The sequence below is a fragment of the Neophocaena asiaeorientalis genome, unplaced genomic scaffold, assembly GCF_003031525.2.
Source record: "Neophocaena asiaeorientalis asiaeorientalis breed wild unplaced genomic scaffold, Neophocaena_asiaeorientalis_V1.1 scaffold43, whole genome shotgun sequence".
Lineage (NCBI taxonomy): Eukaryota > Metazoa > Chordata > Mammalia > Artiodactyla > Phocoenidae > Neophocaena > Neophocaena asiaeorientalis.
In genome coordinates this window covers 12,449,892-12,476,873 of record NW_020173674.1, presented here as the reverse complement: position 1 = coordinate 12,476,873, position 26,982 = coordinate 12,449,892, and the positions used below count along the sequence as shown (strand labels likewise).

Here is a 26,982-nt window from a genome sequence, read left to right as displayed (position 1 = left end):
ATATACATCCTGACTGGCACAAAGGTGAGCTAGAGTAGTGGTGGGGTAGGTCACTCTAATGGGAATAATTCTCCTAAGGCAAAGCTTGTGAGCAATGCCTTACTGATTATTCAATATCTCCGTGTGCAAGAGATACCATGAGAAATCATACATGTGATTACTGTGAATAAGAAGGGCTGATGAGATGAAAGAAATAATACCTTAGAAGAAAGTGACCATGTCATCTTGGAGTTTTATTAGAGAGAAAACAGAAAACATAGAATAGCCAGATATTTAAGAATGTACCTAGAAGAAAAGTCAAGGATCTGGAAACCAGATCACCTGAAAGAAAGTTAAGGAACTGGGTATATTTTTACCCTGCAGAAAGATAACATGGAAGGATTCTTAAAATATTTGAAGGGTTGCTTTATAGAAGAGACATGTTCTATGAAGTTCCCAAAGAAATATGCTACCTAAATGATGGGGGGTTAAATTTGATCCAATACTGGGATGAACTTTTTTTGGGGCCGTACTGCACGGCTTGTGGGATCTTAGTTCCCCGACCAGGGACTGAACTTGGGCCCGGGCAGTGAAAGCACCGAGTCCTAACCACAGGACTGCCAGGGAATTCCCAGGGTTGAACTTTTAAGTGGCACAGTTTTGAACAGTAAGTCACAAAAGAGCTGGTGAGAGACTTGTCACTGGAGGCAGACACAACTAGAAGCTGAATAGTTGTCTGTCAGAGAAGCCTCAGAAGGTATTTCTGCTTTGTGTGGGAGGTCAGATCAGGAGATCCTAAGTAACTTTTCAATTCTATAAGTGATTATTCTATTTTAAATTCATGAAGCTAAGTAGCAATTTAAGGAAGCCTAAGTGACTTTAAAGTAAAGAATTCTTTTGGAAAAGGTTAAACATCTCTTAAACCATGTAACTTTGAAGCTTAGATTATTTTCTTGAACCTGAACCAAGTCAGACCTTCACTGTACTAACAAAGCCATCAAACCTACCCAAGAAAACTCCTTTCAAGCACAGAGAGTATACGCAGTGTAGTATGGTATATCTTTTTACAATAGTGTAGGTACAAGTTTCTCTTTTTACTACTGGCATGCTTCACTAGTCATTGGGAAAGTGCCCTTAATCCTATCTCCCCGCCTGGACTCTTGCCATTTTTATGGAAAGAACATTTAAAAAAATTACAGTAGCATTTACAAACACATGTATATACAACTGCAAAACTATGTGGTATTAGTATATGCAAAACAACAAAATTAACAGTAATCATTAATTATATAATATTAGTAATAAAATAAGAGAGTCTTAAATGAACACTAAATATTTTCTCACTGACCTGTAAAGCTTTACATAAAGCTGCATTAACGAATCGCCCTGGTGTAAAAAGACTCTGCAAATACATCTCCTGTTAGAACATTGAAACAAGAATTAGTATCATTCTAAAAAAGATAAAATTTGGAAAAATCTGAATGAACAATTCAACACATTAAAACCAAAGGCTGCATTCCTATTACATGAATGTGGAAATTCTGCCCTTCAGCATTTGAGCAGTAACAAGTGGCAGAGCAGTCATATATTTTCACACTGTGAAGCCTGCAGTGTCTGTGAGTCAACTAGATGCACTACACTGAGAATGCTGTGTTCCTCATGGTGCACTTCAATGGGTTCCACTGGAAAACACAGCTTGTCAAATGCCAATCTTAAATGCAAGAGTTGAATCTAGTTTATTAGTGACAAACGCTGGTTAAGAGAATAATTAAACTAAGGTGGTTTCTACACCATCCACAAAAGAACTCATTTTATGGTTTACATATAAAAGAAAAGGAATTGATAATGATAGGTATTATATGTAAAAAACAAACAAAAAAAACTGCAGTAAGCTCTCACAAGTGGGGAAATGAAGTAGAGAGAACAAAATGGAAAGTCTCATACTGCCTATGGTCTCATTTTGACCAAATTTTATAAACCAGATTTGGCAATAAGTAGCAAACCTGGCTGACCTTCATTCAAGTTTCCTTCCTTCTACTGAGGTTCTAGGAGATATTTATAAAATGACCAAAATGGAGAAAAACAAGAATTTTAATAATTAGCATGTGATTTTGGCTTTTAGACAAAAGTTAAGTGCCAATAAACTCTTGGGATTAAAAATTTTGCAATATTCAATTTCAGATATTCAAAATGGGCTTTCCAATCCTACAAAGGGTCATTGTTTCAGACCCAGAGCCCATGATCTTTATCTCATTTTAATATTAATGCATCAACTGAAAGTTCTTCTTCCATTTATCTTGAGGATGTCCTTGAAAAACAGGGAAATTGGCCTGTTTTGCTACTGCATTACCTTTTTGTTTGTTTGTTTGTTTTTTTGTGGTATGCAGGGCTCTCACTGTTGTGGCTTCTCTCGTTGCGGAGCACAGGCTCCGGACGCGCAGGCTCAGCGGCCATGGCTCACGGGCCCAGCTGCTCCGCGGCATGTGGGATCTTCCCGCACCAGGGCACGAACCCGTGTCCCCTGCATCGGCAGGCGGACTCTCAACCGCTGCGCCACCAGGGAAGCCCTGCATTACCTTTTAAAGTTATGTTCGTCATAGCTTATACCTCTTATGTCTAGTTTTTATGCATATATTCACATGGTTAGTATAGTGGACACCTACTGTCTGTGCCTGCCTAGAATCCATTTCCCCTTCTTTTACTAACAAATCCCTTACCTTTCTCTGAAGAACCATTCCTCCCATACCCATACCCAACTGACTTCACCCTCCACAATAGCAAGGCCCATGCTGGACATGTTTCTCATGCCAAGCCAGAATATTCTATGCCTTCTGATCAGAGTGACTATGCCAGGAATTAGCACGTGACTAAAGCCAGGCCAGTGTCAACTCCAGGGCCTGGAACAGAAGTGCTCTTTCCCCTGGGGTTGCTAAGTTCACAGAAGGCAAGCTTGCTCAGAAAGCCTGCCGGACAATAAACCCAACAAGGAGGAAAGCAGAATTGAGACAAAGGAGAGATCAAGCCCTGAAGGCATTGTTTCAGCCATGGCTGAAACCAGGTAACTCTGAACTTCCCAGCAGCACAAGCCAATACATTCAGCTTAAGTCAGTTTGAGGTGGGTTTCTTTCATCTGCAGCTGAAAGAGTTCTACTAATACAACTGGTTCTTCTCAAACTAATGATCAGGGTAAATCATCTCCTTACAAAAGACTTTAGCATTGCTTACTCTGGGGTCTTGATCATCTCTGATAATGATTTCTTCCTCTGGCAGAGGCTGCATAAAAACTGGATTCCACTGACCTGTAACATTACTACAGAGAGAAAAAGCCCATCAGTCTACATAAAGATGATGAATAAAATTGAAGCTTATGTTGTTGGCAGTATTTGGGCAAGGAGGGTCCCATCACTGAACCTCTGCAACTACTGCTTGATCAATTCTATTAAAAAAGTTTCCAAAAAAAGAAACATCTTCATAGCAGAGTCTGGACTATAGAAGTGCTCTTACTTGTTCTAATAGGCACCTTCCTGAAATTAAAACTCTAAACACAAATCTACAAACAGCCAACTTTCATTCTGCATTTACCATATGCTGCACATTATACTAGGTGCAATTCTAGATACTATTCATGTATACCTTACGATAACTCTTTGAAGGATACACTGCCCTCATTTTTAAGATGTCAAAAGTGAGGTCTAAAAAAAAAAAAAAAAGTGAGGTCTAGGGTATCTCACAGCTAGTAAGTTGTACAACCAGGATTCAAACTCTCACCTGACCGCAGATTCTTTGCTTGAATGCCATCTATAAGGAGTACTCTCAATCTTCTGAGGTGTGGTTCAGGGTCAATCTGGGGGCAACCACTCCTAGAATCCTATTCTAGAATATAGGGTCATGAGAGACCCACTTAAGCTCAATTAGTTTACAGCTGACTCTTGAACGACATGGGGGGTTACAGGTGTCGACCCTCTGTGCAGTCAAAACTCCATGTATAACTTATTCAAGCAACTGCAGATCAAACAGTACTGCAGTATTTACTACTGAAAACAATCCGTGTATTAAGCGGACCCCCCACAGTTCAAATCCATGTTGTTTGAGGGTCAACTGCAGTTCCAGAGACGTCAAACTATGTTCTAAGGAATCCTCCACAGGTATTTCAGGGACTACACAGTGTTTGATTCAAAATTTGTTTTTAAATGTATTTTGTAACTATTGAAAATGTTAAAATGAATATCATGTACATTAAAAATATCAGATATTCCAAATATATCTAATATTAGTTATCAACATGTTAAATTGTGTTATAATTTTATATTCATAAAATACTGGTTTTGTTATATATTGGAGTTCATTATCTTTTTTTTTGTGTGTGGTATGCGGGCCTCTAACTGTTGTGGCCTCTCCCGTTGCGGAGCACAGGCTCCGTACGCACAGGCTCAGCGGCCATGGTTCACGGGCCCAGCCACTCCGCGGCATGTGGGATCTTCCCAGACTGGGGCACAAACCCGTGTCCCCTGCATCGGCAGGCGGACTCTCAACCACTGCGCCACCAGGGAAGCCCTGGAGTTATCTTTTGAAAAAAAAAAGGGATTCCTGCTTTAAAAAAAAGTTTGAGAGGCACTGTATTTGTCCAATCTACTCCTCATCTCATGAGGAAACTGAGACTCCAAAGGGGCTGCAGTGTCTTTTGGAAGTTGTGGGTATCAGAAATAGTCTTTGCACAGAAACAAAGAAAATGCAGATTAGAAGCATTTGGGGCCTTTCTCGCTCCCTGGCCATCTTGGCAGCTGCTCTTGGTTGGGGGTGTCCTGCACCTCAGGCAGGAAGATGGTGCCCGCAAGGAAGACAGAAAAGTCACTGGAGTCGATCAACTTTAGGCTCCAACTTGTTATGAAAAGTGGAAAGTATGTGCTCGGGTACAAGAAACTTAGAAAATGATCAGACAAGGCAAAGTGAAACTGGTCATTCTTGCCAACAACGGCCCAGCCTTGGGGAAATCTGAAATAGAGTATTATGCCATGTATCCATCACTACAGTGGCAATAATACTGAACTGGGCACAATGTATGGAAAATACTACAGAGTATGCACACTGGCTATCACTGATCCAGGTGATTCTGATATCTTTAGAAGCATGCCAGAACAGACTGCTGAAAAGTAAATCATGCATAACTTTTCTTTAATAAAACCAGCCAGAGCTTGTTTTAAATAAAAAAAGAAGTATTCTGGTTATGTGCTATCTCTCCCCAAAAAGATGGTATTTTCTTCACCTCATTCCAACTCTAAGAATACTTATTTTGTCCTAAAATCATAAGGTAGGAAATAACAAACAATAAAAAAGAAGGTATGTCAGAAAATAGGCAAACCCGGGTCTGAATCCTTTAAATGCGAACATTTGACTTTTGTTCTACATAAAAAGCTCTCCTTCTTTTCTAAGTATGAATTTGCTTGGGGTAAGGTAGGACGACAGAGGTGAGGGACCCGTACTGTTCAAAGTTGATATATTTCACAACTGTTTGGTTCTCAGCATCATGCCACAAGACCCAGATATCCGTAGAGGTTAAGGCAAAGTCAATCAGTGTCTTCTAGAAGGAAATGTAGGGGGGAAACAAATAAACAAAAACTCTTGTTAAAACAAGAAAGAAAAGGTACTAAGTTATGGTGACTTAAACTTGTATTAGTAGGAGAGGTAAAAGCATGAAAACAAAAGACAGTACCACGTGAACTTGGTAAAATCCAAATGAAATTTTTTTGCATGAAGTTTCATTAAATATTCCATTTTAAGATTTCAATCCCATTACAACATAGTCAAGTTAGCCAATGTTTCTTTCCTGTACTTCTCTGATATGCAAAGGATGACTCAACCTACCTGAGAAGTGAATAGTGAGGAAATGTGATCTATGCTGTAGCGGTTATTCTCAACGCTTACCAACTGGAAAATGCAGAACTGTTAAAACACAAGTTGATAATTCAGTACTTGAAACAACCAACATGCTATGCTTCTATGCAAGACTTACCAGCATTCGGAGCTAATTTTTTTTAAAAAGTATGGTAAAATACATGTAGACTTTACCATCTTAACTATTTTTAAGGGTACAGATTAGTAGTATTAAGTATATTCACATTGTTGTGCAACTGAACTCCAAAACTGTTTTTCATTTTTTCAGAACAGAAACCCTGTACTCATTAAATAACTCCCCATTCCCCCTCCCCACAGCCCCTGGCAACCAGCATTCTACTATGACCTTGACTGCTACATAATGGAATCCTAACAGCATTTGTCTTTTTGGGACTGTATTTTTACTTAGCATAACATCCTCAAGTATCATCCATGTTGCAGCACGTGTCAGAATTTCCTTCCTGTGGGAGGGAGGGAGATGCAAGAGGGAAGAGATATGGGAACATATGTATATGTATAACTGATTCACTTTGTTATAAAGCAGAAACTAACACACCATTGTAAAGCAATTATACCCCAATAAAGATGTTAAAAAAAAAAAAAAAAGAATTTCCTTCCTTCCTTTCTTTTTTCGGCCGCATGGCATGTGGGATGTAGGATCTTAGCTCCCCGACCAGGGATTGAACCTGCACCTCCTGCATTGGAAGTGCAGTGTCTTAACCACTGGACCACCAGGGAAGTCCCAGAACTTCCCTCCTTTTAAAAGTTGAATAATATTCCATTTTAGGTATATACCATGTCTTATTTATCCATTCTTTCATCGATGAAGACTTAGGTTGCTTCCACTTTTTTGGCTATTGGGAATATTGTTGCTATGAACATGGGTGTACAAATATCTCTTAAATACCCTACTTTAATTCTTTTGGGTATACACCCAGAAGTGGAATTGCTTGACCCTATGGAAATTCTATGACTAATTTTTTTGGGAACTGCCATGTTGTTTCCCACAGTGGCTGCAGCATTTTATATTCCCACCAGTAATGCACAAGGGTTCCAATGTCTCCACATCCTCTCCAACACTTGGTATTTCTGTTTTTTTCCCCCATAGTAGCTATCCTTTTGGGTATGAGGTGGTATCTCACTATGGTGAGAAATCTATTTTTAAGTTTATATTTTTACCGAAGTACCAAAAATAATTTAAAACATACACACAATACAAATCAACTCTAGTCAATCTTCACTAAAAATAAAACCCTATAAAATAATTCATGTTTAGTATTTAACTCTGTTGCTGAAACAAAAAATGTCAAACTCAAAAATAATATTTGATGGACAATATTTTAAATAATTTTTTGATAAAGAAAGTGTATTATAAACTGATAAGAGTGATGAAGATTCTATCCTTATAACACAAGCAACTGTTCACAAGGAAATACTAAAAGAAAAATATACAGTGAGAGTCCTTTTGAGAGAAAAATAGGAGTGTATGAAATATGAGAAATATATGTAATGCTCATATTCATTCTAGCCTAGAGCTATATTTACAAGCTGCATATTTCAACCCATCAGTGGGACATGAATCAAATTTAGGAGGTCTCAACCAGCATTAAAAAAAAAAGAAAAAAGAAAAAGAAACAAAGTATCAGAGTTTATCAGTTCATCACTCATGGTAAAGGTAAACATGTTTCATGAAAACTATTTTCTGTTACATACCCATCATCACCACATATGTATATACTATGTAGCAATGCAAAATATTGTAGATTCTAGCCAAAAAGTTGGAAAAATGCTGGCCTAGTGCAGTGCTTCTCAAACTATCTGTGGAAAGGAACAGTGTTTTTTTTCTCTTTAATTTCTAATCTGTTCCAGACTGATACTTTTATGAAATACAGAAACCTTGAATGTCTGTGGCAATGTCACTATAAAAGCTTCTAATGCATTCTCTCACTTTCTGATTTTATCTATCTTACTGCGATCCAGTAACAAATAATTTGTGGCCCAGGACCATTCCACAGACCACACCACAGGTCTACAGGACTTCTGTTTGAGATTTTTATTAGTGTCCTAGATGGAAATACAGACGGCATATTTATAACACTGAGAACATGATGCTGGAAATGATTAAATTAATGCACTTATTAACATAATTAGAACCCAAAGAACGAAAAGAAAACCAAGAAGAAACAAATGAAATTAACAGGAATGGGTGTAGGGCTTGCCTGGTGGCGCAGTGGTTAAGAATCCGCCTGCTGATGCAAGGGACATGGGTTCAAGTCCTGGTCCCAGAAGATCCCACATATCACGGAGCAACTAAGCCCGTGCACCATAGCTACTGAGCCTGCGTTCTAGAGCCCGTGAGCCACAACTACTGAAGCCCGCGAACCTAGAGCCCGTGCTCCTCAACAAGAGAAGTCACCACAATGAGAAGCCCACGTACCACAACGAAGAGTAGCCCCGCTCACCACAACTAGAGAAAGCCTGTGCACAGCAACGAAGGCCCAACACAGCCAAAGATAAATAAATAAATAAATTTAATAAAAAAAAATTGGAATGAGTGTAAAATATTACAGAGATCAAAAATAAAACCTTCAAATGTGTAGATTAGGGAGAAAAAAACATGCTGAAGAGCAGTTTTTGTTCGAAAAAAGAAGGAAAAAAAAAAGACCTCAACTTCATTATACTCTGAATAGGCACAACAGTGTTACATGGCTGCTAAAAGTGTATCTGATTTTAGGCTTCATTAATAGAACCATAATGCTCAAACCAAAGGAGGTAATAGCTCAGCTCAGTTTGATACCACTCCTAAAATAGCATATTCAATCTCAGACTAATGTTTAGAGCAGTGGTTCTCAAAATATGGTCCATAGATTCCTAGAGGTCCGATTCCTAGAGGTCCCTAAGACTGTTTCAGGGGATTAGTGAGGTCAAAACACTTTTCATAATAACACTACATCATTTGCCCTTTTCACTGTGTTAATATTTGCACTGATAATGCAAAAGCAACGGTAGGTAAAATTATTGGTGTCAATGTGAATCAAGGCCGTGGTACCAAACTGAATACTCTTTCATTAATAAAACACTCAACAAGCTAGGAATAGAAAGTAACTTCCTCAACACGATAAAGGGCATTATGAGAAACTCAGATAACATCACACTCAATGGTGAAAGACTAAAAACTTTCTCTCTTAAATCAGGAATAAGACAACTCTTGTCACTTCTATTCAACATTGTACTGGAGGATCTATCCAAGGCAATTTAAGGGAAAAAAAAAAACAAAAGGGCACCCAGATCGGAAAGGAAGCAGTAAAACTATCTTTATTTGCAGATGATATTGTCCTGTAAATAGAAAGTCCCAAAAATTCCACTATAACCCTACTAAAACTAATAAGAGTTCAGTAGGGTTACAGGATACAAGGTTGATATAAAAAAATGAATTGTATTTCTATAAACCTGCAATGAGCAATCTGAAATGAAATTAAGATAATTTCATTTACAATAGTATCAAAAGGAATAAAATATATACAAATAAACTGATTAAAGAAATCCTGCAAAACTTAATACTATGAAAATTATAAAACATTGCTAAAAAAGTTAAATACAATCTAAATAAATGGAAAAGCATACCATGCTCATGAACCAAAAGCCTTAATATTGCCAAGATGGCAATTCTTTCCAATATGATCTACAGAGTCAACAAACCTCTATCAGAATCGGTGAAGTAATAATAAATATATATATTGGTCTCTGGTTCTGCCTCCTGACACTGAGCTCCTAAAACTCCTGCAATCTCCTGAGTGATAGAGGTGCTAGGAGCATCTTTTGTTCTAATATTTGATCTTGGACCCTGGTTCCCGACACAGAGCTCCTAAATTCCTTGGAATATCCTGGGTTATGGGAACACTTTTTGTTCTAATGAGGGGACTCCTGGATAGCTTCAGGATGGGAGCTAGTCACCAGAAAGACCAAGTCTAATTAAAAGCTTGAAACTTTCAGCCCTAACTCCCATCCTCTGGAAAGTGAAGAAAGGCTAGAAATTGAATTAGTAACCCATGATGCCTATGTGATGAAGCCTCCTTAAAAATTCTTAAGGTATGGGATTTGGAGAGCTTCCAGGTTGGTGAACACATCCATGTGTTGGGAGGGTGGTGCACCTCAATACCGAGACCCTTCTGGACCTTGCCCTACATACCTCTTCATCATTTATCACCCAATAAACTAGTAAATGTAAGTGAGTGTTTCCCTGAGTTATGTGGGTCATTCTAACAAATTATGAGCCCAAGGAGGGGATTGCAGAATGAACCAAGAACCCAAGAATGTAGAAGAGTTTTCATATTTGGGAGTAGCCTGGCTTAGGGTGAGGCGTATGAGTAGGGAGAGAGGGTGTCCACATATATGGAAGGTCTGGGGCAGGGTGAAAACAAGCAGGGTGAGGAGTGTCCACAGAGAGTGGCAGCCTGCGCTGGGGACTAGAGCCCAAGTAGGTGAGAAGGGTGTCCACTGCATGGGGCGGGGGGTGGACTAGTACAGAGTGTCAGGGCCCAAGTAGGGTGAGGAGGGCATCCATGTGGAAGGGCAACCTGGAGTGGGATATCAGAGCCCAATAGGAGTGAGGAGGGCACCAAGCAGAGCAGCACCCAGCATGGGGAATCAGGGCTCCGGCAGAGTGAGGACAAACCCTGCCTCACTGGAATGTTATTAGGATTAAATGGATGATATGTGTAGTGTGTGAGTAATAAGCACAGTCCAAGCGTTTGCTATTAATGTACATAAAGGGCCTGGCAACATGCCAAACACACAATACCCAACAAGCGGCTGTTTATTTATTTGGCCACGCAGCTTGCGGGATCTTAGTTCCCCTTTGAACCCAGGCCCCTGGCATTGGATGCTCAGAGGCCTAACCACTGGGATGCCAGGGAATTCCCGTGGCTGTTTATTACGTGATTATACTATTGTATTGTACCCTAAATACCTCACTGACATACAACAGCTAGCGATTAGATGATGAGCAAAAGTACTTCTAAAAATTAACTTCCCCTGTACCTCTTAATAACACCTACATCCCTTTCACAACTCCATTTTTTCACCCAGACTTTCAAATTGGCTCTTTCTTGCTTAGTTTTGGTTAACTTTTCCTTCCATATTCCTTTAAACTCTCTACTCCCTTTCATCCTGACTTTTCCTTCAAGATCTTTTAATTCACATATTAGCACAAAACCTACCATCTCTGTGGAAACAACACAAGATACATCTAGGTTGGTGTGAAAAGCTTAAATAGACTCAATGAGTCTATAGCTACTTCCCCATATCAGTATATACAGAATAACTTGATACGTGTCTTATTTGTTTCATACCTGTCCTCGCTTTGGTGCATGCATGTATATCCCTAGGCAGACTCCCAGGGTAGGGGAATAGGCAAATCGTAATTTGTGTCCAGTCCCAGCAGTGAGCCGAAGATCTTTATTCACAGGGACATACTCTAGCATGTCAGCTACCATCAGGCACATTTGCTCCTGCCCAAGAAAACATTTAGTAAGCAGTATTAAAGAATATTCAGGAAGAAAAACAAACTCCTTCCCTTTTTAAAGAATGCACATTCATTACATCTAGCACTGTATCTAATTTGTCTGAAGGGCCCTAAGGGTTTTTTTTTAAAGGGCTGAGATGAAAATATCTCTTTAGTCTGATAGATAAAATCATCAGCTGTTTTGTTTGCAAATGTTGAAAACCATTTTACCAACTTGCATTTTAAAAATACATTTGTTGGGCTTCCCTGGTGGCGCAGTGGTTGAGAGTCCGCCTGACGATGCAGGGGAAACGGGATCGTGCCCTGGTCCGGGAAAATCCCACATGCCGCGGAGCAGCTGGGCCCATGAGCCATGGCCGCTGAGCCTGCGCGTCCAGAGCCTGTGCTCCGCAATGGGAGAGGCCACAACAGTGAGAGGCCCGCGTACCGCAAAAATAAATAAATAAATAAATAAAATAAATAAAGATAAAAATACATTTGTTTCGAAGTGAAGAGTATACTCTGTACCACTTCAATGTTTCTGTAGGACTCATAATTTTCAAAATAAAAATACAAAAAGTTAGGGGAGAAATGTATGAAAAATAAAGCTAAATGAAACTGTCTGAATCTGGAAATGCCCCATAATTTCTAATCTAAGAGATCTGATCATATTATGAGAAGCAAGATTTATTTCAATTCCCCTTCAATTTGCAATCCTATTTTAACTTGCAGTAACTATAAATGTAACATTTACCTTATAAGACCACATTCGTAGTTTATGATCCTGACATAGAGCAAAGATGAAGGCATCGTTCTTGACACAATGAACAGCAAGACTCAGGGGACGATCTGAAGGCCCCTGATCACCTCTGAAAACATAAGGCCAAGTTTTAGAGTTTTATTGTTGCAAATTACCTCATCGTTAGAATTTGCAATTTACGAGATAAAATAAAATTATAAATGCACACTCTTAACAAAAGGAAAAGAGATTATAGGCTGGTATAAGATGACTACATTTTCTGGGCTTCCCTGGTGGTGCAGTGGTTAAGAATCCGCCTGCCAATGCAGGGGACATGGGTTTGAGCCCTGGTCTGGGAAGATCCCACGTGCCACGGAGCAACTAAGCCTGTGTGCCACAACTACTGAGCCTGTACTCTAGAGCCTGCGTGCCACAACTACTGAGCCCACACGCCACAACTACTGAAGCCCACGTGCCTAGAAGTGTGCTCTGCAATAAGAGAAGCCACTGCAATGAGAAGCCCGTGCACTGCAACGAAGAGTAGCCCCTGCTCGCCGCAGCTAGTGAAAGCCCGCGTGTGGCAACGAAGACCCAACGCAGCCAAAAATAAACAAATTAATTAAAAAAAAAAAGATAACTACATTTTCTATTTGATTTATATCCATTATTCTGATAAATTTTAAAAAGCTCTAGATATCAATGGAATACTGTTCTAACCATCAAACTTTCTACTTCTAATATTACACAAAATTGGATTTGGTAAGTCTGGGCAGAGCACTGAAATGGATATTGTGAGAAGTATAGTAAGCCAATTTCTGTTGTCAAAGTGTCAAGTCCCAAATGAAGTGGGCTCTGGAGTGCAGCTCTTCTCAGATGGAATGTAACGTTGTGTAGACCCTTCTCCTTTCCAGTATAATGTTTATTTGCCTTGGAGTCAGACTGGAAGTACTAACAGGTGTTGACCAGGGCAAAAGATTAAGTTCTTGGGCCCTATGATTTACCGACCAGAGACCACTCACCTGATAACTGTTGGCATCCAGCCTATAAGCAATCGTTGCATTACTGAACTCTGTTTCAGCTCCACAACTGACACCATCCCTACAAGATTGAAAATAGACCAATGATATCCAAGGCACCTCTTGATCATACTTAGTGAAGCCCAAAGGCAAGAAGGATGCAACCATGAACAAGGAATTTATAACAGGTGACAGGCTTCTACATTTCTATACTAAGAAGTCTTAGGCTGTACCTTTCCACATACACCATACCTAAAATATTTTGAATCATTATGGGAACAATAACAACAGCATTTTTATATTCCTAGGGGAAATTTTTGCCATTTACAAACAGTAACCCATATTGCTGCTCAGAAGCAACACCTCATTCTTTCCAAAAGAAACACCGAGTACCTTTCATGTGCTAGGCACAGTTCTAGATGCTAGAGATACAGCAGTAAATAGAACAAATTAAAACACTCCTGTCCTCATGGAACTTACATTCCATTGGCAGGAAGGGAGAAGCAGAGACAGTTAACAAATTAAGTAGAATGTAAAGAGTGGAGAAAAATAAAACATAGAAAGGGTATAGTGAACGGGGATGGGGTGCATGTGTACAATTGTGTTAGTGTTAAAATTGTGTTACAATTTTAGAAAGGTGGTCAGGTCACTCACTGAGGTGACACTGAGTAAGAACCTAAAGGAGTGGAGGGAATGAGCCACACTGGTAGCTGGGGAGACTAGCCCCGCCAAAGCCCTGAGCTAGGTGTACCTGGTATGTTCAAGGAATTGCAAGAAGGCATGTGGCCGGTTCAGAGGAGGGGGGAAAGAATGAGACGATGAGATTAGAGAGGCAGTGGGGTGTCGCAGTAAGGACTTTGGGTTTATTCAGAGTGAGATGAAGAACAGCCCCGATCCGAGGGCTTTGAGTAGTGGAATGACATGACTCACCCTGGGTTTTAAAATGTATCAGTCTTCCTGAGAAGTTTCTGCTGAGGGGTAAGGACAGATCTGGGGAGCTATTTAGGAAGCAAATGCAATAATCCAGGTAAGAGGAGTGGTGACTTGGAGCAGAGTATCAGCACTGAGCTTCCTTGTTTCAGGTAACTTATTTTAGTTACAATACCACAAAGTGAAGGTAGAAAACCAGTCAACTCATGTCTACTAAAGCCCTTAGAATAGGTCACCTTACAGTTATCTGTTTTCCCATACTCCAGTAAGCTGGACAGTTCCTCGTTCACTATATAAAATGCCGCCCTCTTAGGAAAAAAACAGTAAAGCATTAGGGAGTCATAATGCAAGCAATAATGAATGATCATCTTAGGGTAGTACAGAAGCAATTCCTGCATTGGATGATGGCCCTGGACTTCTAACATCTGTTTTAATGCCAGTATTCCTTGGTTTAAAGTTAAATTCATGCTCAGTTCCTGTTCTTACCAGGTACGTCATGAGGAGGTAGTTTAAGAACAAAGATTCCCCCAGAGGCAGATGGTACAGCAAACAGAGCCTCCCCGTCATTGCTAAGCCAGGCTGCCGAGGTGGTAGAATTAGGGGAGAGTCCAGGTACTGTTGGAATTAACTGATAGTTGCAAGGATCCCTGAAGTCAACTTTTCCAATGTCAGTGAATATTGACTGCATCTGACTTTCAATTACCAACTCCTGTGGAGTAATTAAAAAGAAAACTCTGTTAAACCAAAATAAACTGGATTTTGCTCAGTTTTTAAGTAAAAAATTGTTGAGCTTAAAAAGAAAGCTATTTTTTCTTTTTTTTAAAATCATGGCTCTCCACTATTATTTATTTTAATTTTTATTTTTGGCTGGGCTGCAGGGCTTGCGGGATCTTAGTTCCCCAACCAGGGATCGAACCTGCACCCTTGGCAATGCAAGTGTGGAGTCCTAACCACTGGACCACCAGGGAATTCCCAGAAAGCTATTCTTTTTTTGGCTGCACCACATGGCATGCAGGATCTTAGTTCCCAGACCAGGGATGGAACCCGTGCCCCCTGAAGTGGAAGCATGGAATCTTAACCACTGGACTGCCAGGGAAGTCCCCAAAGCTATTCTTTTTAATGAAACTATTTTTGCAGCTTAAAATGTGTGTGATCATTTTAAATAGTAACTATGATAGTATGCTTGGTTAGGGCCAGCAAAGAATCCAAATATTCTTCAATTCCAAAGGACATTGCTCTATTACTAAATTTGTGACAGTCAGAGTAACTTTGGGAATTAAAGGATATTATACTTAACCAACTTACACTCCTATACATCCGGGAAGGGTGTGGTAAAAGTAACCTGTGCACTGTTTGATTGGTTAATATCAAGATTATCACATGATTCTGAGTCTCAGAGACATGAACCCCTCCGGGTAAGAGGATGCAATTTTGGAATTTGAGGCGAACTGCATTATTTAACAGATTTATGTCCAGTGACTCTTCCACCAGCTCCAATGTATCTCCAGAGGTCTTCCTATTAAAGTGAAGAGACATTTGTTAAAACACAAGTTTATGCTTTTCTTTCTGATTGTTGCATTGAAATGTATGGCAATAATTTCCAGGTGAACTCTCCCAATTTGGAAATTTTGGATAAACAAACTCAGACCAATTTTGACATTCCAAACCACCACATTATATAGTCTACAAAACACAGCACTGTGTAAAATCCAAATCTTATTATATGATTCTCTGTTAAATGGAGGCATTTCCAAACTTCATAGTCCATTTTTTAAAAACAATATTCAAAGCAATTAAACTCCACTATAATGAAAATTCACACCACACACCCTCATTACTTATAGTGCAATGTGGCCTCTACATATGTTACTACAGGGTCAAACTACAGTGACCTTATAAATGTGGGTATTTCCCCTTCTATAGCTTCCTCCTACTAGGATGCAGGGAAGACTCTTCTTGAGGCACAACTCTGCCATGTGGTAGCTTTGGAACCATAGAAAGCACTATTCTGGGAATGCCCTAACTTGCCATCACCTCATCTACCACACTACCCGAATCCATTCTCTAGATGATCTCCTTTGATATAATAGCTTTAAATGCCATTGAATGCCTACAATTCCTAAATCTGTATCTCATTCAGCCCAAACTCTCCACTGACCTCCTGACTACTGCCTCAACACTTCTACTTGTATATCTAACAGGGATCTCAAACTAAACCTGTCCAAAACAGAATTCCAGGACACAGCAAACCTGAAAGACAAAGAAACAAAAACACCTGCTTCACCTGCACTTTTCCAACTCATTAATGACATCTCTATAACTTCTAGTTGTTCAAGCCAAAAATCTGGGGGTCACCCTTGAATCTCCTCTTTCTATTTCCACCTCATGGATTTTGTGCACGGTGATCCCACTTGCTGAACTGCTCTCTCCCTCAACCCCTTGCCTGCCTAACCTTTCATCCTTCAGATCTCAGTTTAAATGTGACTTGCTTTAGGCCTTCCCAGCACCACCAATAATATTTGGTACTCCCATTAGCCCCTCAAAGCCCCTATACTTTTCCTCTGAGGCAAGTATGAAAAATTTGTATTTATAAATGAGGTCATTAGCTATATAATGTCTTCCCCCTTCTCAAAACTGCCCCATGAAAGGTGGGTCCACATCTATTCTTACACTGTTACATCTTGCATGATGAAAATGGTGATTGTTTTTGTTCCTCACTTCACCCCCAGCACACCTAGCAGTGCCTGACTATAAAGGCTCAAACATATTTGTAGAATGAAGGAAGCTGTAAAGCACTATAAAAACATAATGGGTTCATGTCTGAAACTGGTCTTTTGGACTTTAACCCCTAAGCTACATTTCTTCTGCTTTTAGTGCTGCCTGGGAGGGTACCTCTTCTAGAACTCTGGGTTTCCTTAATTTTCCACTGATTCACATATGAATAGAAAACAGTCTTTCTCTTTTCCTGTCGATGACCACTTCGGAGAATGGATGACACCTTAAGAACAGCCTCGAAAATTCAGCCGCCGAACAACCCGACCTTCCAGGGGGTTTGACAAACACAGCACTTACCAATGAATGAACCTGTTTCTGGTGACGGAGAACAACTTGCCACTTTCCACATAACAGAAGCCTCCCGCGCTCTCACCGTATTTCACGGCTCCGGCCACGACATTTGCAGTTCCTGCAAAATGAAAGTGGTCAGCCTGCACAGGGGGTTCTCTGGGAATAGACACGCACTGAGGGTGCTGACAAAGCAGAGGGTGACGGACTGACAATCCATACAAAAAGAAGGGGAAGAAAAGACGCAGAAGTAGGACACTAAAGAAGCTCTGATTCCGGGGCTATAGGCATGTGGGCTCAGAAGGATGAACGGGAGGTCAGAGATTTAGGGATCCAGGGGAGAAGCCAGAAGCGAAGGATCGGATCGCGCCGTACCAATGCCGCAAACTGTGAACTCCCGAAAGTGCCTCGGCCTTTCGCGCTCAGCTCCGCTGAGCTCCACGAAGCTCCGTTCCACGGCTCCCGCCGTCGCCATCTTTCAGCGCCACCGCGAGGCCCGACGGGACACCAGCAGGACCCGGCGGATGTCGTCACTTCCGGGGGCGGAGCGGGCGGAGATGCGGGCGCGTGAAGAAGCCGGCAGAGGTCAAGCGCGTGTCCGACACTGCGTTGTGAGGCTCCCACCGAGTTAGTTGGAGACAGGGTGGGCAGGGAGGAATCCAGATGAGAAGCGGGTAGGGGAAGCCTGCAGACTCTACCTGCGGGGACCTTTGCGTGGCCTGCTAGGAAGCCCCAAGGCGCGGCGCCATTTTCCCGGCGTTCTCAGGGCAGGGGGCGGGGCCGGGCTTGTTTCCATTTTAAAAACGCCCGCCTGGGCAGCGGGGCCCAGTCTCCCGCGAGGGTCGAGGTCTGGGGAGGCCCAGCAGATGGGCGCCCTCTGCTGGATTCCTAGCTTGCGGTCACCTCTCCCTGCGTCGCTGTGTCAGTCAGTGAATCTCCACCCTGTCTCCTTTTCTTTGCTCTTAAGCGACCGTAGGGACAATGAGGAGAGGGAGTGAAGGGCAGAGGGGCCTTTTGTGTTGAAAGTTTTTCAAGAGACTGTATTCGTGTTTTTTTTAATAGATCGTTATCGGAGTATAATTGCTTCACGATACTGTGTTTCTGTTGCACACCAGAGTGAATCAGCCATATGCATACATGTGTCCCCATATCCCCTGCCTCTTGCGTATCCTTTCCCTCTCACCCTCCCTATCCCACCCCTCTAGGTGGTCACAAAGCACCGAGCTGATCTCCCTATGCTATGCGGCTGCTTCCCACTAGGCATCTGTTTTACATGTGGTAGTGTATATATGTTGATGCTACTCTCACTTTGCCCCAGCTTCCCCCTCACACCTGGTGTCCTCAAGTCCATTCTCTATGTCTACATCTTTAATCCTGCCTTGCAACTAGGTTCACTTTTTTTTTTAGATTCCATATATGTGCGTTAGCATACAGTATTTGTTTTTCTCTTTCTGACTTACTTCACTCTGTATGACAGACTCTAGGTCCATCCACCTCACTACAAATAACTCAATTTCGTTTCTTTTTATGGCTGAGTAGTATTTCATTGTATATATGTGCCACACATTCTTTATCCATTCATCTGTTGATAAGACACTTAGGTTGCTTCTATGACCTGGCTATTGTAAATAGTGCTGCAATGAACATTGTGGTACATGACTTTTTTTGAATTATGGTTTTCTCAGGGTATATGCCCAGTAATGGGATTGCTGGGTCATATGGTAGTTCTATTTTTAGTTTTTTAAGGAAACTCCATACTGATTTTTTTTTTTAATTTATTTTTGTCTGCGTTGGGTCTTTGTTGCTCTGCGCGGGCTTTCTCTAGTAGCGGCGAGCAGGGTCTCCTCTTTGCTGCGGTGCGTGGGCTTCTTATTGTGGTGGCTTCTCTTGTTGCAGGGCATGGGCTCTAGGTGTGCGAGCTTCAGTAGTTGCGGCACGCAGGCTCTAGAGCGCAGGCTCAGTAGTTGTGGCGCATGGGCTTAGTTGCCCTGCAGCATGTGGGATCTTCCCGGAGCAGGGCTCGAACCCGTGTCTTCTGCATTGGCAGGCAGATTCTTAGCCACTGTGCCACCAGGGAAGCCCTTTGTTCACATTTTTAATGTAACTGTGCTTTTATCCATGGGTTGGGGAAATTTGGGTTTTACCATATTGAACTATTTCACTTGCGATGTCATCTTCTTATTAGAGTTCTGTGTGCTTTATCGTATGGGTTTTCTATTGCTACTAGAACAAATTACCGTAGATTTAGTGCCTTAAACAATACTGTTAGCTCACAGTTCCGTAGAAATCCAATACAGGTCTTATGGGGCTAATATCATGGTGTCTGTATGGCTGTATTCTTTCTGTAGACTGTAAAGGAGAATCTCTTTCCGTTTCTTTTCCAGCTTCTAGAGGCCAACACATTCCTTGGTTAGTGACCCCCTTCTTTCATCTTCAAAGCCAGCAGTGTCATATCTCTCTCTGATCTCAGGGAAGGGTTCTCTGCGTTTAAGGACTCATGTAATTAGGTTGAGCTCACCCAGATAATCCAGAGTAATCTCCCCATCTCTAGATACTTAAACTTAATCACATCTGCAAGGTACCTTTTGCCATGTAAGGTAACATATTCACAGGTTCCAGGGGTTAGGATGTGGACATATTTCTTGGGGGGGGGGGCATTTTTTTTACCCACCATATTTATGATTTACTAATCATGTCACATTCTGATTTCATTCTCATAGCATCCTTGTAAAGCAGCATTATCCTTGTAAGGTAGATAACTTTTCTGAAACACTTGTTAAAAATGTAATTTCGATCAGTTGTCATCACCTTAACCCAGAGTTCAATCTTTTTTTTTGCGGTATGCGGGGCTCTCACTGTTCTCACAGTTGTGGCCTCTCCCGTTGCGGAACACAGGCTCCGGACGCGCAGGCTCAGCGGCCATAGCTCATGGGCCCAGCCGCTCCACGGCATGTGGGATCTTCCCAGACCCGGGCACGAACCCGTGTCCCCTGCACCGGCAGGTGGACTCTCAACCACTGTGCCACCAGGGAAGCCCCAGAGTTCAATCTTAGCATTACTCACTAATAAGGACAACCAGATATAAGGTGCCTCCTGGTGTGCTATCAAATGAAGGATGCAACATCACCTGTAAGGCTTGTTTTTGGTTTTTTTGGCCACACTGTGTGGCTTGGAAGATCTTAGTTCCCCGACCAGGGATTGAACCTGGGTCCTCGTCAGTGAAAGTGAGGAGTCCCAACCACTGGACCACCAGGGAGTTCCCTGTAAGGCAGTTTTAACCAACTTTCTTCAGATAGTGTTCACATACCATAAAATCCCCCCTCTAAACTGTGCGATTCAGTGGTTTTGTCTATTCACATAATTGTGTGACCATCACCACAATCTCATTTGGGAACCTTTTTATCACCCAGAAGTCACTGACCGTGCCCCCTCCTCAGCCCTTGGAAACTACTAACCTACTTATGTTTCTATACATTTGCCTATACTATATATGTATATATATATATATATATATATATATATATATATACACACACATACACACTCATATACACACATATATACATCAGTTGCTGGACATTTGGGTTATTTCCACTTTTTGGCTATTATGAATAATGCTGATATGAACATATAAATTATTCTTGCAAAAAATATATAATCCAGATTGTGGTAGGCAGAATTCTGCCCCCACCCCACCCCCGCAAGATGTCTACTTCCTAATCCCTGGAACCTGTGACCTTACATGACAAAAGGGACTTTGTACTACATGTGAGTAAGGTAAGGATCTACAGATGGAAAGATGAGCCTGGATCATGCAGGTGGGCCCTGTCTAATCACATAGTCCTCATAAGGAGAGAACACTTCCCTGTTGAGGTCAGAAAGAGAGAGATGTGAGGACGGAAGAAAGGTTAGAGTTATACGAAATGGCTGGCATATAAAGATGGAGAAAGGGGGCCATGAGCAAGGAATATGATCAGCCTCTAGAAGCTGGAAAAAGCACAGACACAGATTCTCCCCTAAAGTCTCCAGAAAGGAGTGGAACCCTGCCAACACCCTGATGTTAGCTCACTGTTTTTTTTTTGCTTTTAGCTGCCTTGCGTATGCTTATGCCCCCTGTATCCAGTGAGTGGTCATTGTGGAAAATCTGAAGGTCCTGCCCTCTTGCCTGGATCTAGAACAACTGTGAAGGACCATTCAGCTCCAGAGCACTGAGTGGGATCATCTGAGGCTTCAACTTCTCTTCTGCCCAGTCCTGCCTCGCTTAGTCCCTAAGAAGTGCTCGTCCTGAGTGCGTCCTCCAACAAACCTCCTGTGTGCAAATCTCTGCCTCAGAGTGTTGCTTCGGAGAATCCTGTAGGAGACAGTCACACATCACCTCTTGTCTAAGGATGGGCAGCCAGCTGGGAACCAGCAGGGAAAAAGAAGTTGGAAAGAGTTTAGGCGAGGATCTTTCCTCAATTGTGAAATTGATGATGCAGTATTGGAAAGAACATCAGCCGGGCATCAGAAGACTGGGATTCAAGGTCTAGCTCTGTCTCAGCTAACCTCTTTTCACTTGGGAAGTCCCCCAAGATCTCTGTGCATCAGTTTCTTAGAAGAGGATGATGTACTTACTGACTTTCAAGCTCTTTCCTGACACTAAAGCTCTAGGGTCTGTGGCCTAAAAGTCGGAGGCAGGCTGGGTCTTCACCTTCATCTCTCCTTAATTTCAAGGCTCAGAATGCTCCCTGGGACTGAGGACTGGCATGTCCTCCCTGAGTCAAAATTGACTTCAGAGTCACCCAACCTGTGACCTTTGTGCCACTTAGTTCAGACTGTGATAATTTCTTAGGTACTTGTCTATCACAGTGCTCTCCATACATCACATTTTCTCACTTCTGTGATGTATACTTAAAATTTTTTTATGTATTAAAAAAAGAGTAAAAAAGATTTAAAATTTTGTTGCATAATAAATGGCTTAACTGTGAAAAATTAATAAAATGTTTAAGATAAAAAAGCAAGAATATGTCATGCAATCAATATGCCTAATGTAGTCATGTTTCTTCCTTTCTTTCTTTCATTTTTTTTTGTCAAAAAATAAGGTTGGTAAATTGATGGGGCATCTTCTTTCTTTCTTTTATTTTTTTTTCCAAAAAAAGTGGTTGGTAAATTGATGGGGCATCTTTGTTTCCCAGGAATCCAGGAATTATAGTTTTTGACAACTGTCTCATTCCTCTTCTTATTTTCAGCATCCATCAGAGCCCTCAGAACTTAAAATTTCCGAGGAAGTGTTTGAAAGAGTGACTAAAGATGAATAAACGCGCATATACATTCTTAGAACACTCAATTACCCTTTGAACTATTAATATACTGGCATGGTATGGTTGTAACATAAGTGGAATTATATCGCCATCTAGTGGTTAGGGGGGTGACTTCGTTTAGAAACATAATGCAGAATGTTACCAAGATTATTGTTTGTGCAGCAAGTTTTATTTAGAGATACTTTCATAGGAAAAATATTTTTATTGCTTAACACTATTGTCTTGGTTTGCTAGGTCACCACTAAGTATAAGTGAAGGGTATTGTAAATTGAACTTTAAAGCAGATTTTCCTAAACTAACTGAAGAGCTATTCCTTAAAAGAAGAAATCAGTGGTTGAAATAAGCATGGGAAATGATGATAAATGAAATTCAACATATTTCTTTCCTGCAGAACTTTTCAGAGACATTAATATGATAATGTGCTTTGTAAACCTCCAGTTGGGCCTTATGTGTGATGTGTTTCCCAGACTCTATGCTCTTTTCAAGGAACAACTCATTGGACCATTGTTCTATGGGAAAAAATTGGGGAAGCACTGCTTTATTGTCATTTTCCCCATATGTTAAAAATACCCAGATTTTTCATTTTGTTTTGGTGAGTATGGGGATTTTGTGTTTGTACAGAAGCATGTTTGGGTTTACTAAGGTATGGGAAAATTCACTAAGATTAATTTACTACATTTTATTAGTAAAAGATTCTAAAATTGAAAAAAACGATTACTGCTTAGTGTTTTCCTGACTACAAAGCCTTCTTTGACCTTCATGTCCATGTTCTAGACATGGTGAATTCAAGGAGTATTGTAAGAAGTCATAGTCATGCCTTACATTTATAAGGATCTTAGTTAATATTTTAGGTAATTTCTTTAATTGAAGTTAGCATTATTTCACATTGAATATGTTTTACGAAATCTTCTTGGGTTCTAGGAATGTGGTTTCCTGCTGTTTGGACAGTTACTTTCAGTAATAGCTGTTAGTGATAGCAGAAATGACTTGGGATATAACCACAATGCAAATGACTTGAGATTTTCTATTTCTGTTCTTTTTTTTTAATTGCCATTCACCTTTGTTGCTGTGTTAATCATAGCGACTAAATTTCAGATTCCTGGCAGGAGCTTCATTTATTCTTGCAGTCTTGATTGCACGCCTACCATGTGCTAGTCACTGGGGTTAGAAAGATCCCTCAGGATATAGGCTCTGTGCAGTCAGGGGTCTTATCTGCCTCGTTTTCTGTTGTTATCACTGGTGCCTAGCATTGTGACCAGCACTTCCTCTTTGTTCATGAAATAGTATTTGTGGACAGAATAAAACTTTCACACTCTCTGCTTTTGGGACTCTGCCAGTTTAACAGAGAGACAAAGGAGAAATACAGATAACAGGAAAATATGTTAATTAATATAAAAGAGATATGTACCAAAAGGAGAAAGAGCATTACAGGCAAAAAGTCTTAGAAGCATGGAGAGGACTGGGGTGAGGAGTGGTTTTTAGAAGGCTGGGGACCTTTTGCAAGAGCTTTTCCTTTATTACTGAAGAGTTTAGATTTACTTAAATGTCTTTCCTTACAACTCAGTGCTTAAAGTACTCTATTAGACATTCTTGTTTTAGATTTGCTATAAGAATTTTATTGGATCTCAAACCAAACTTTGTAAATAGTTCAAAAAATTTTTTTGAAAGGTTGATCTGACCCCAGTATAGAGAACCTTAATATGCCTGGGCCTTGTTGAAACAGAGAAGACATCACTGTAGGGTTGGTAACTCATGGGGAAACCAGGATGACATTGTAGGTTCTTAATAATTGCCCCAACATTCTGTCTAGAATTTTGAAATTCTCCCCAGGAAGCCCCCAGAGCAGAGCCCATCAGGAGAAGTTTCTTTAAAAAGCAAAATTGTGGAATAAGCAAAGTGTGTTGGTGACATTTCAATTCCCTTTACATGATTCTTTCTACTGGCTTAGAAAACCACCATGACTTCAGAAAGCAGGGTCCTCTGATGGCCCCTGAAAGCCCAGGGTTCCCACCCAGACCTGATTTTCCTGTGCTTTGGACGCATCCGTGGGGACCATATGCCTTGGATCTTTTTCACCTTTCCTATAATATTTCTCATAAATTTCAATATGTTGTGGTTCATTACATGCTTACTTAAATGTTATTTTTATATCTTTGTAAGAGCTTGCATGTACTTAATTCACAAAACCAGAAAAGAAAGTCCTTGCTTGAACCATATATCCTGAATTTTGCTTCTATGTGTGCTATACCTATTGAAACCAGCATTGGAAATGATCTGAGATGAATTCATGCTGAGATGCCAGTGATAGAAAAGCTTAATAAATTGCCCTTCCCAGAGGTATGGGTACTGCAACACACATTCCCTTAACCCACAGACCATTGTCACTCTTTCCTCTCTTGCTCATCTTGCTAATCAGTTGTGGGAGTCCTTTCCTACCTCAATATCCTTTCAACACAGTGATTCAGACAGCTGCTATCAGTTGACTGGAATTAACATGTGATAAGTAATCAATTTACCATCTAATTCAAAGAAGTGGAACTCTAGTGGTGGAATTGGAGGCATCAACAAGGAACCAGATGTGTAGACAGGCTTAACAGGGACAATTAAGCCATCTCAATAAAATATAATTAATATTGAGCTTAAAGACCAAGATCAAAGCTGATGCAGTAAACAGTTTTACTTGCATGTACACAAAACCCAGAGCTGCTTTTTCCTGTGAAAGTACACAATATAATTAATCTAGCGATTCAGGTTTTTTAAGTATAGATTCTCATTTGAATCTAGATTCTTGCGACGTCGCACCCACTTCAAATGCTCCATTCTCATTCCGTCCTTTCTTAAAACCTCAGGGCTGTCACTTCTTTCGTCACGGGTAATGTCTTTGCATCTTCCTCAGCAAAACAATGATGGCAATTAATAACAATTGGGAGATTTTGCCATCTGTTTAATTCTTTTCTCCTTTCATCACCTCCTGTGAGTTCTCTAACTCTCTCTCCTGTTCTAGTCCTTCAAAGAGTAAAAAGCTTCAAACCATAAAAATAGAGTTTTAAGAAGTATTACCCCTTCCTCATTTTGTCTGCCAAGTTTCAATTTGGTGCAGGTGCTGACAGATGTTTATAGGCAAATAGGTCATTTTCATATCGCAAAGCAAGGATGCTCACTGACCTGAGCAAGTGTTAGGACTTTGATTAGAGGCTCCAGTTTGAGGTCAGAGGCCAATGCTTTTCTAAATCCCAGACTTTAGTTTTGTTTTAGCTTGCTTTTGTCATCGCCCAAATCCTGCAAAATGTCTGGAAATTAAATAAGAATGTACGACTATAATCTTGGGCCTGGCAAAGCTTCTATAGGCAACCACAGGTCCGCACCCAGCGATTGTTTATACTCCTCTTGCATCCTCTAGGATCCTGCTTACGCATCAGTTTCTGTTGAGTAACGGTGTGCAGAGCCAAGTCAGGAACAGTAATGTTCCTTGTCTGCCTTCTTGGGCTGGTCCTGACGCTGGCCCCTGACAATGCCAGGCTCGGGAACTATTTGTTTCTGAACTCCAGCCAAGAAGTCTAACAATTCTCTCCCTTCCTTTCCATCGCCCTCTTCTTCCTTACCAATGCCAAGTCTGAGATTTTTCCTTGTCTAGAGACTGTACAGGCAAGGAAATGAACTTTCTTGGGATATGACAGACCACTTAACAGAAAATGTGCCCTTTGTTATCATTCAACTGCCTTTTCCTTAAATGACATTTCTAAGGCTTCTGCAGATATATCCGCGTTTAGCTACTTAATTTCTACAAGGTCCCTGTCAGAGGCTAAGAAGTACGTGTTGGAATTCTAATTTTTCTGATAGGGAAGAAGTAGCTCAGAAAGGAAAACTGATATACCCAAGAATTTAGTCAAGCAGTTCTGTTAGTTGTGTCTGAATCCATTCTTTAAATTTACTTAAAAATCCTTTTAGCTGCTAGCAACCACGTCCAAGACAAAGGAAGCAGACGCTTACATTTACTTACAGAAAATAGACACAGGTCTGAGTGTTGATTGCTAATTCCACCATGAGTCAGAAAATTTTATTTCATTTAGACACACCCAGGGACAGCCTAGCACAGATTAGAGTCCACAGGGGTATGGGTTCTACTTCCCACTGTTGTTTTTTTTCCTTCTCATTTTTTGGCTGCACCGTGCAGCATGTGGGATCTTAGTTCTGCAACCAGGAAAAGAATCCACACCCCCTGCATTGGAAGGGCGGAGTCTTAACCACTGGACCACCAGGGAAGTCCCTCTACTTCCCACTGTTAACTAGCCACTTGACCTTGGGCAAGTCACTTCAGTTCTCTGGGCTTCAGTTTACTCATCTGTAAAACAGGGAAGTTGGGTTTCATGATCCCTTTGGTTTTCTTCCAGTTTCAGAAGTCTGCACATAGGAAAAAGCTGAAATTAAGACACAAGGCTAAAACATGTTCAAGAAGTCAGCAAAACATCTACATATAAAAAGAATAATTTTAGGGGCTTCCCTGGTGGCTCAGTGGTTGAGAGTCCGCCTGCCGATGCAGGTGACATGGGTTCGTGACCC

General features: G+C 40.9%; 1 protein-coding gene and 1 pseudogene across 1 annotated transcript in view; one reads left to right on the top strand and one right to left on the bottom strand.

Moving 5' to 3' along the window:
- Window positions 1-17,619, bottom strand: part of NUP160 (nucleoporin 160) — a 53,561-nt gene extending 35,942 nt beyond the window's left edge. Inside the window, exons 1-11 of the mRNA XM_024749343.1 lie at window positions 17,498-17,619; window positions 17,132-17,243; window positions 15,365-15,575; window positions 14,546-14,768; window positions 13,133-13,211; window positions 12,129-12,243; window positions 11,223-11,381; window positions 5,842-5,919; window positions 5,460-5,557; window positions 3,205-3,289; window positions 1,328-1,396 (exon numbers count right to left, since the gene is read on the bottom strand). Of these exons, the coding sequence (XP_024605111.1) occupies window positions 1,328-1,396; window positions 3,205-3,289; window positions 5,460-5,557; window positions 5,842-5,919; window positions 11,223-11,381; window positions 12,129-12,243; window positions 13,133-13,211; window positions 14,546-14,768; window positions 15,365-15,575; window positions 17,132-17,243; window positions 17,498-17,597 (1,329 nt within the window). The 5' untranslated portion in view covers window positions 17,598-17,619. The remainder of the gene's footprint in view (window positions 1-1,327; window positions 1,397-3,204; window positions 3,290-5,459; window positions 5,558-5,841; window positions 5,920-11,222; window positions 11,382-12,128; window positions 12,244-13,132; window positions 13,212-14,545; window positions 14,769-15,364; window positions 15,576-17,131; window positions 17,244-17,497) is intronic.
- LOC112402426 (60S ribosomal protein L30 pseudogene) lies at window positions 4,626-5,438 on the top strand (annotated as a pseudogene).
- Window positions 17,620-26,982: the final 9,363 nt, after the last annotated feature.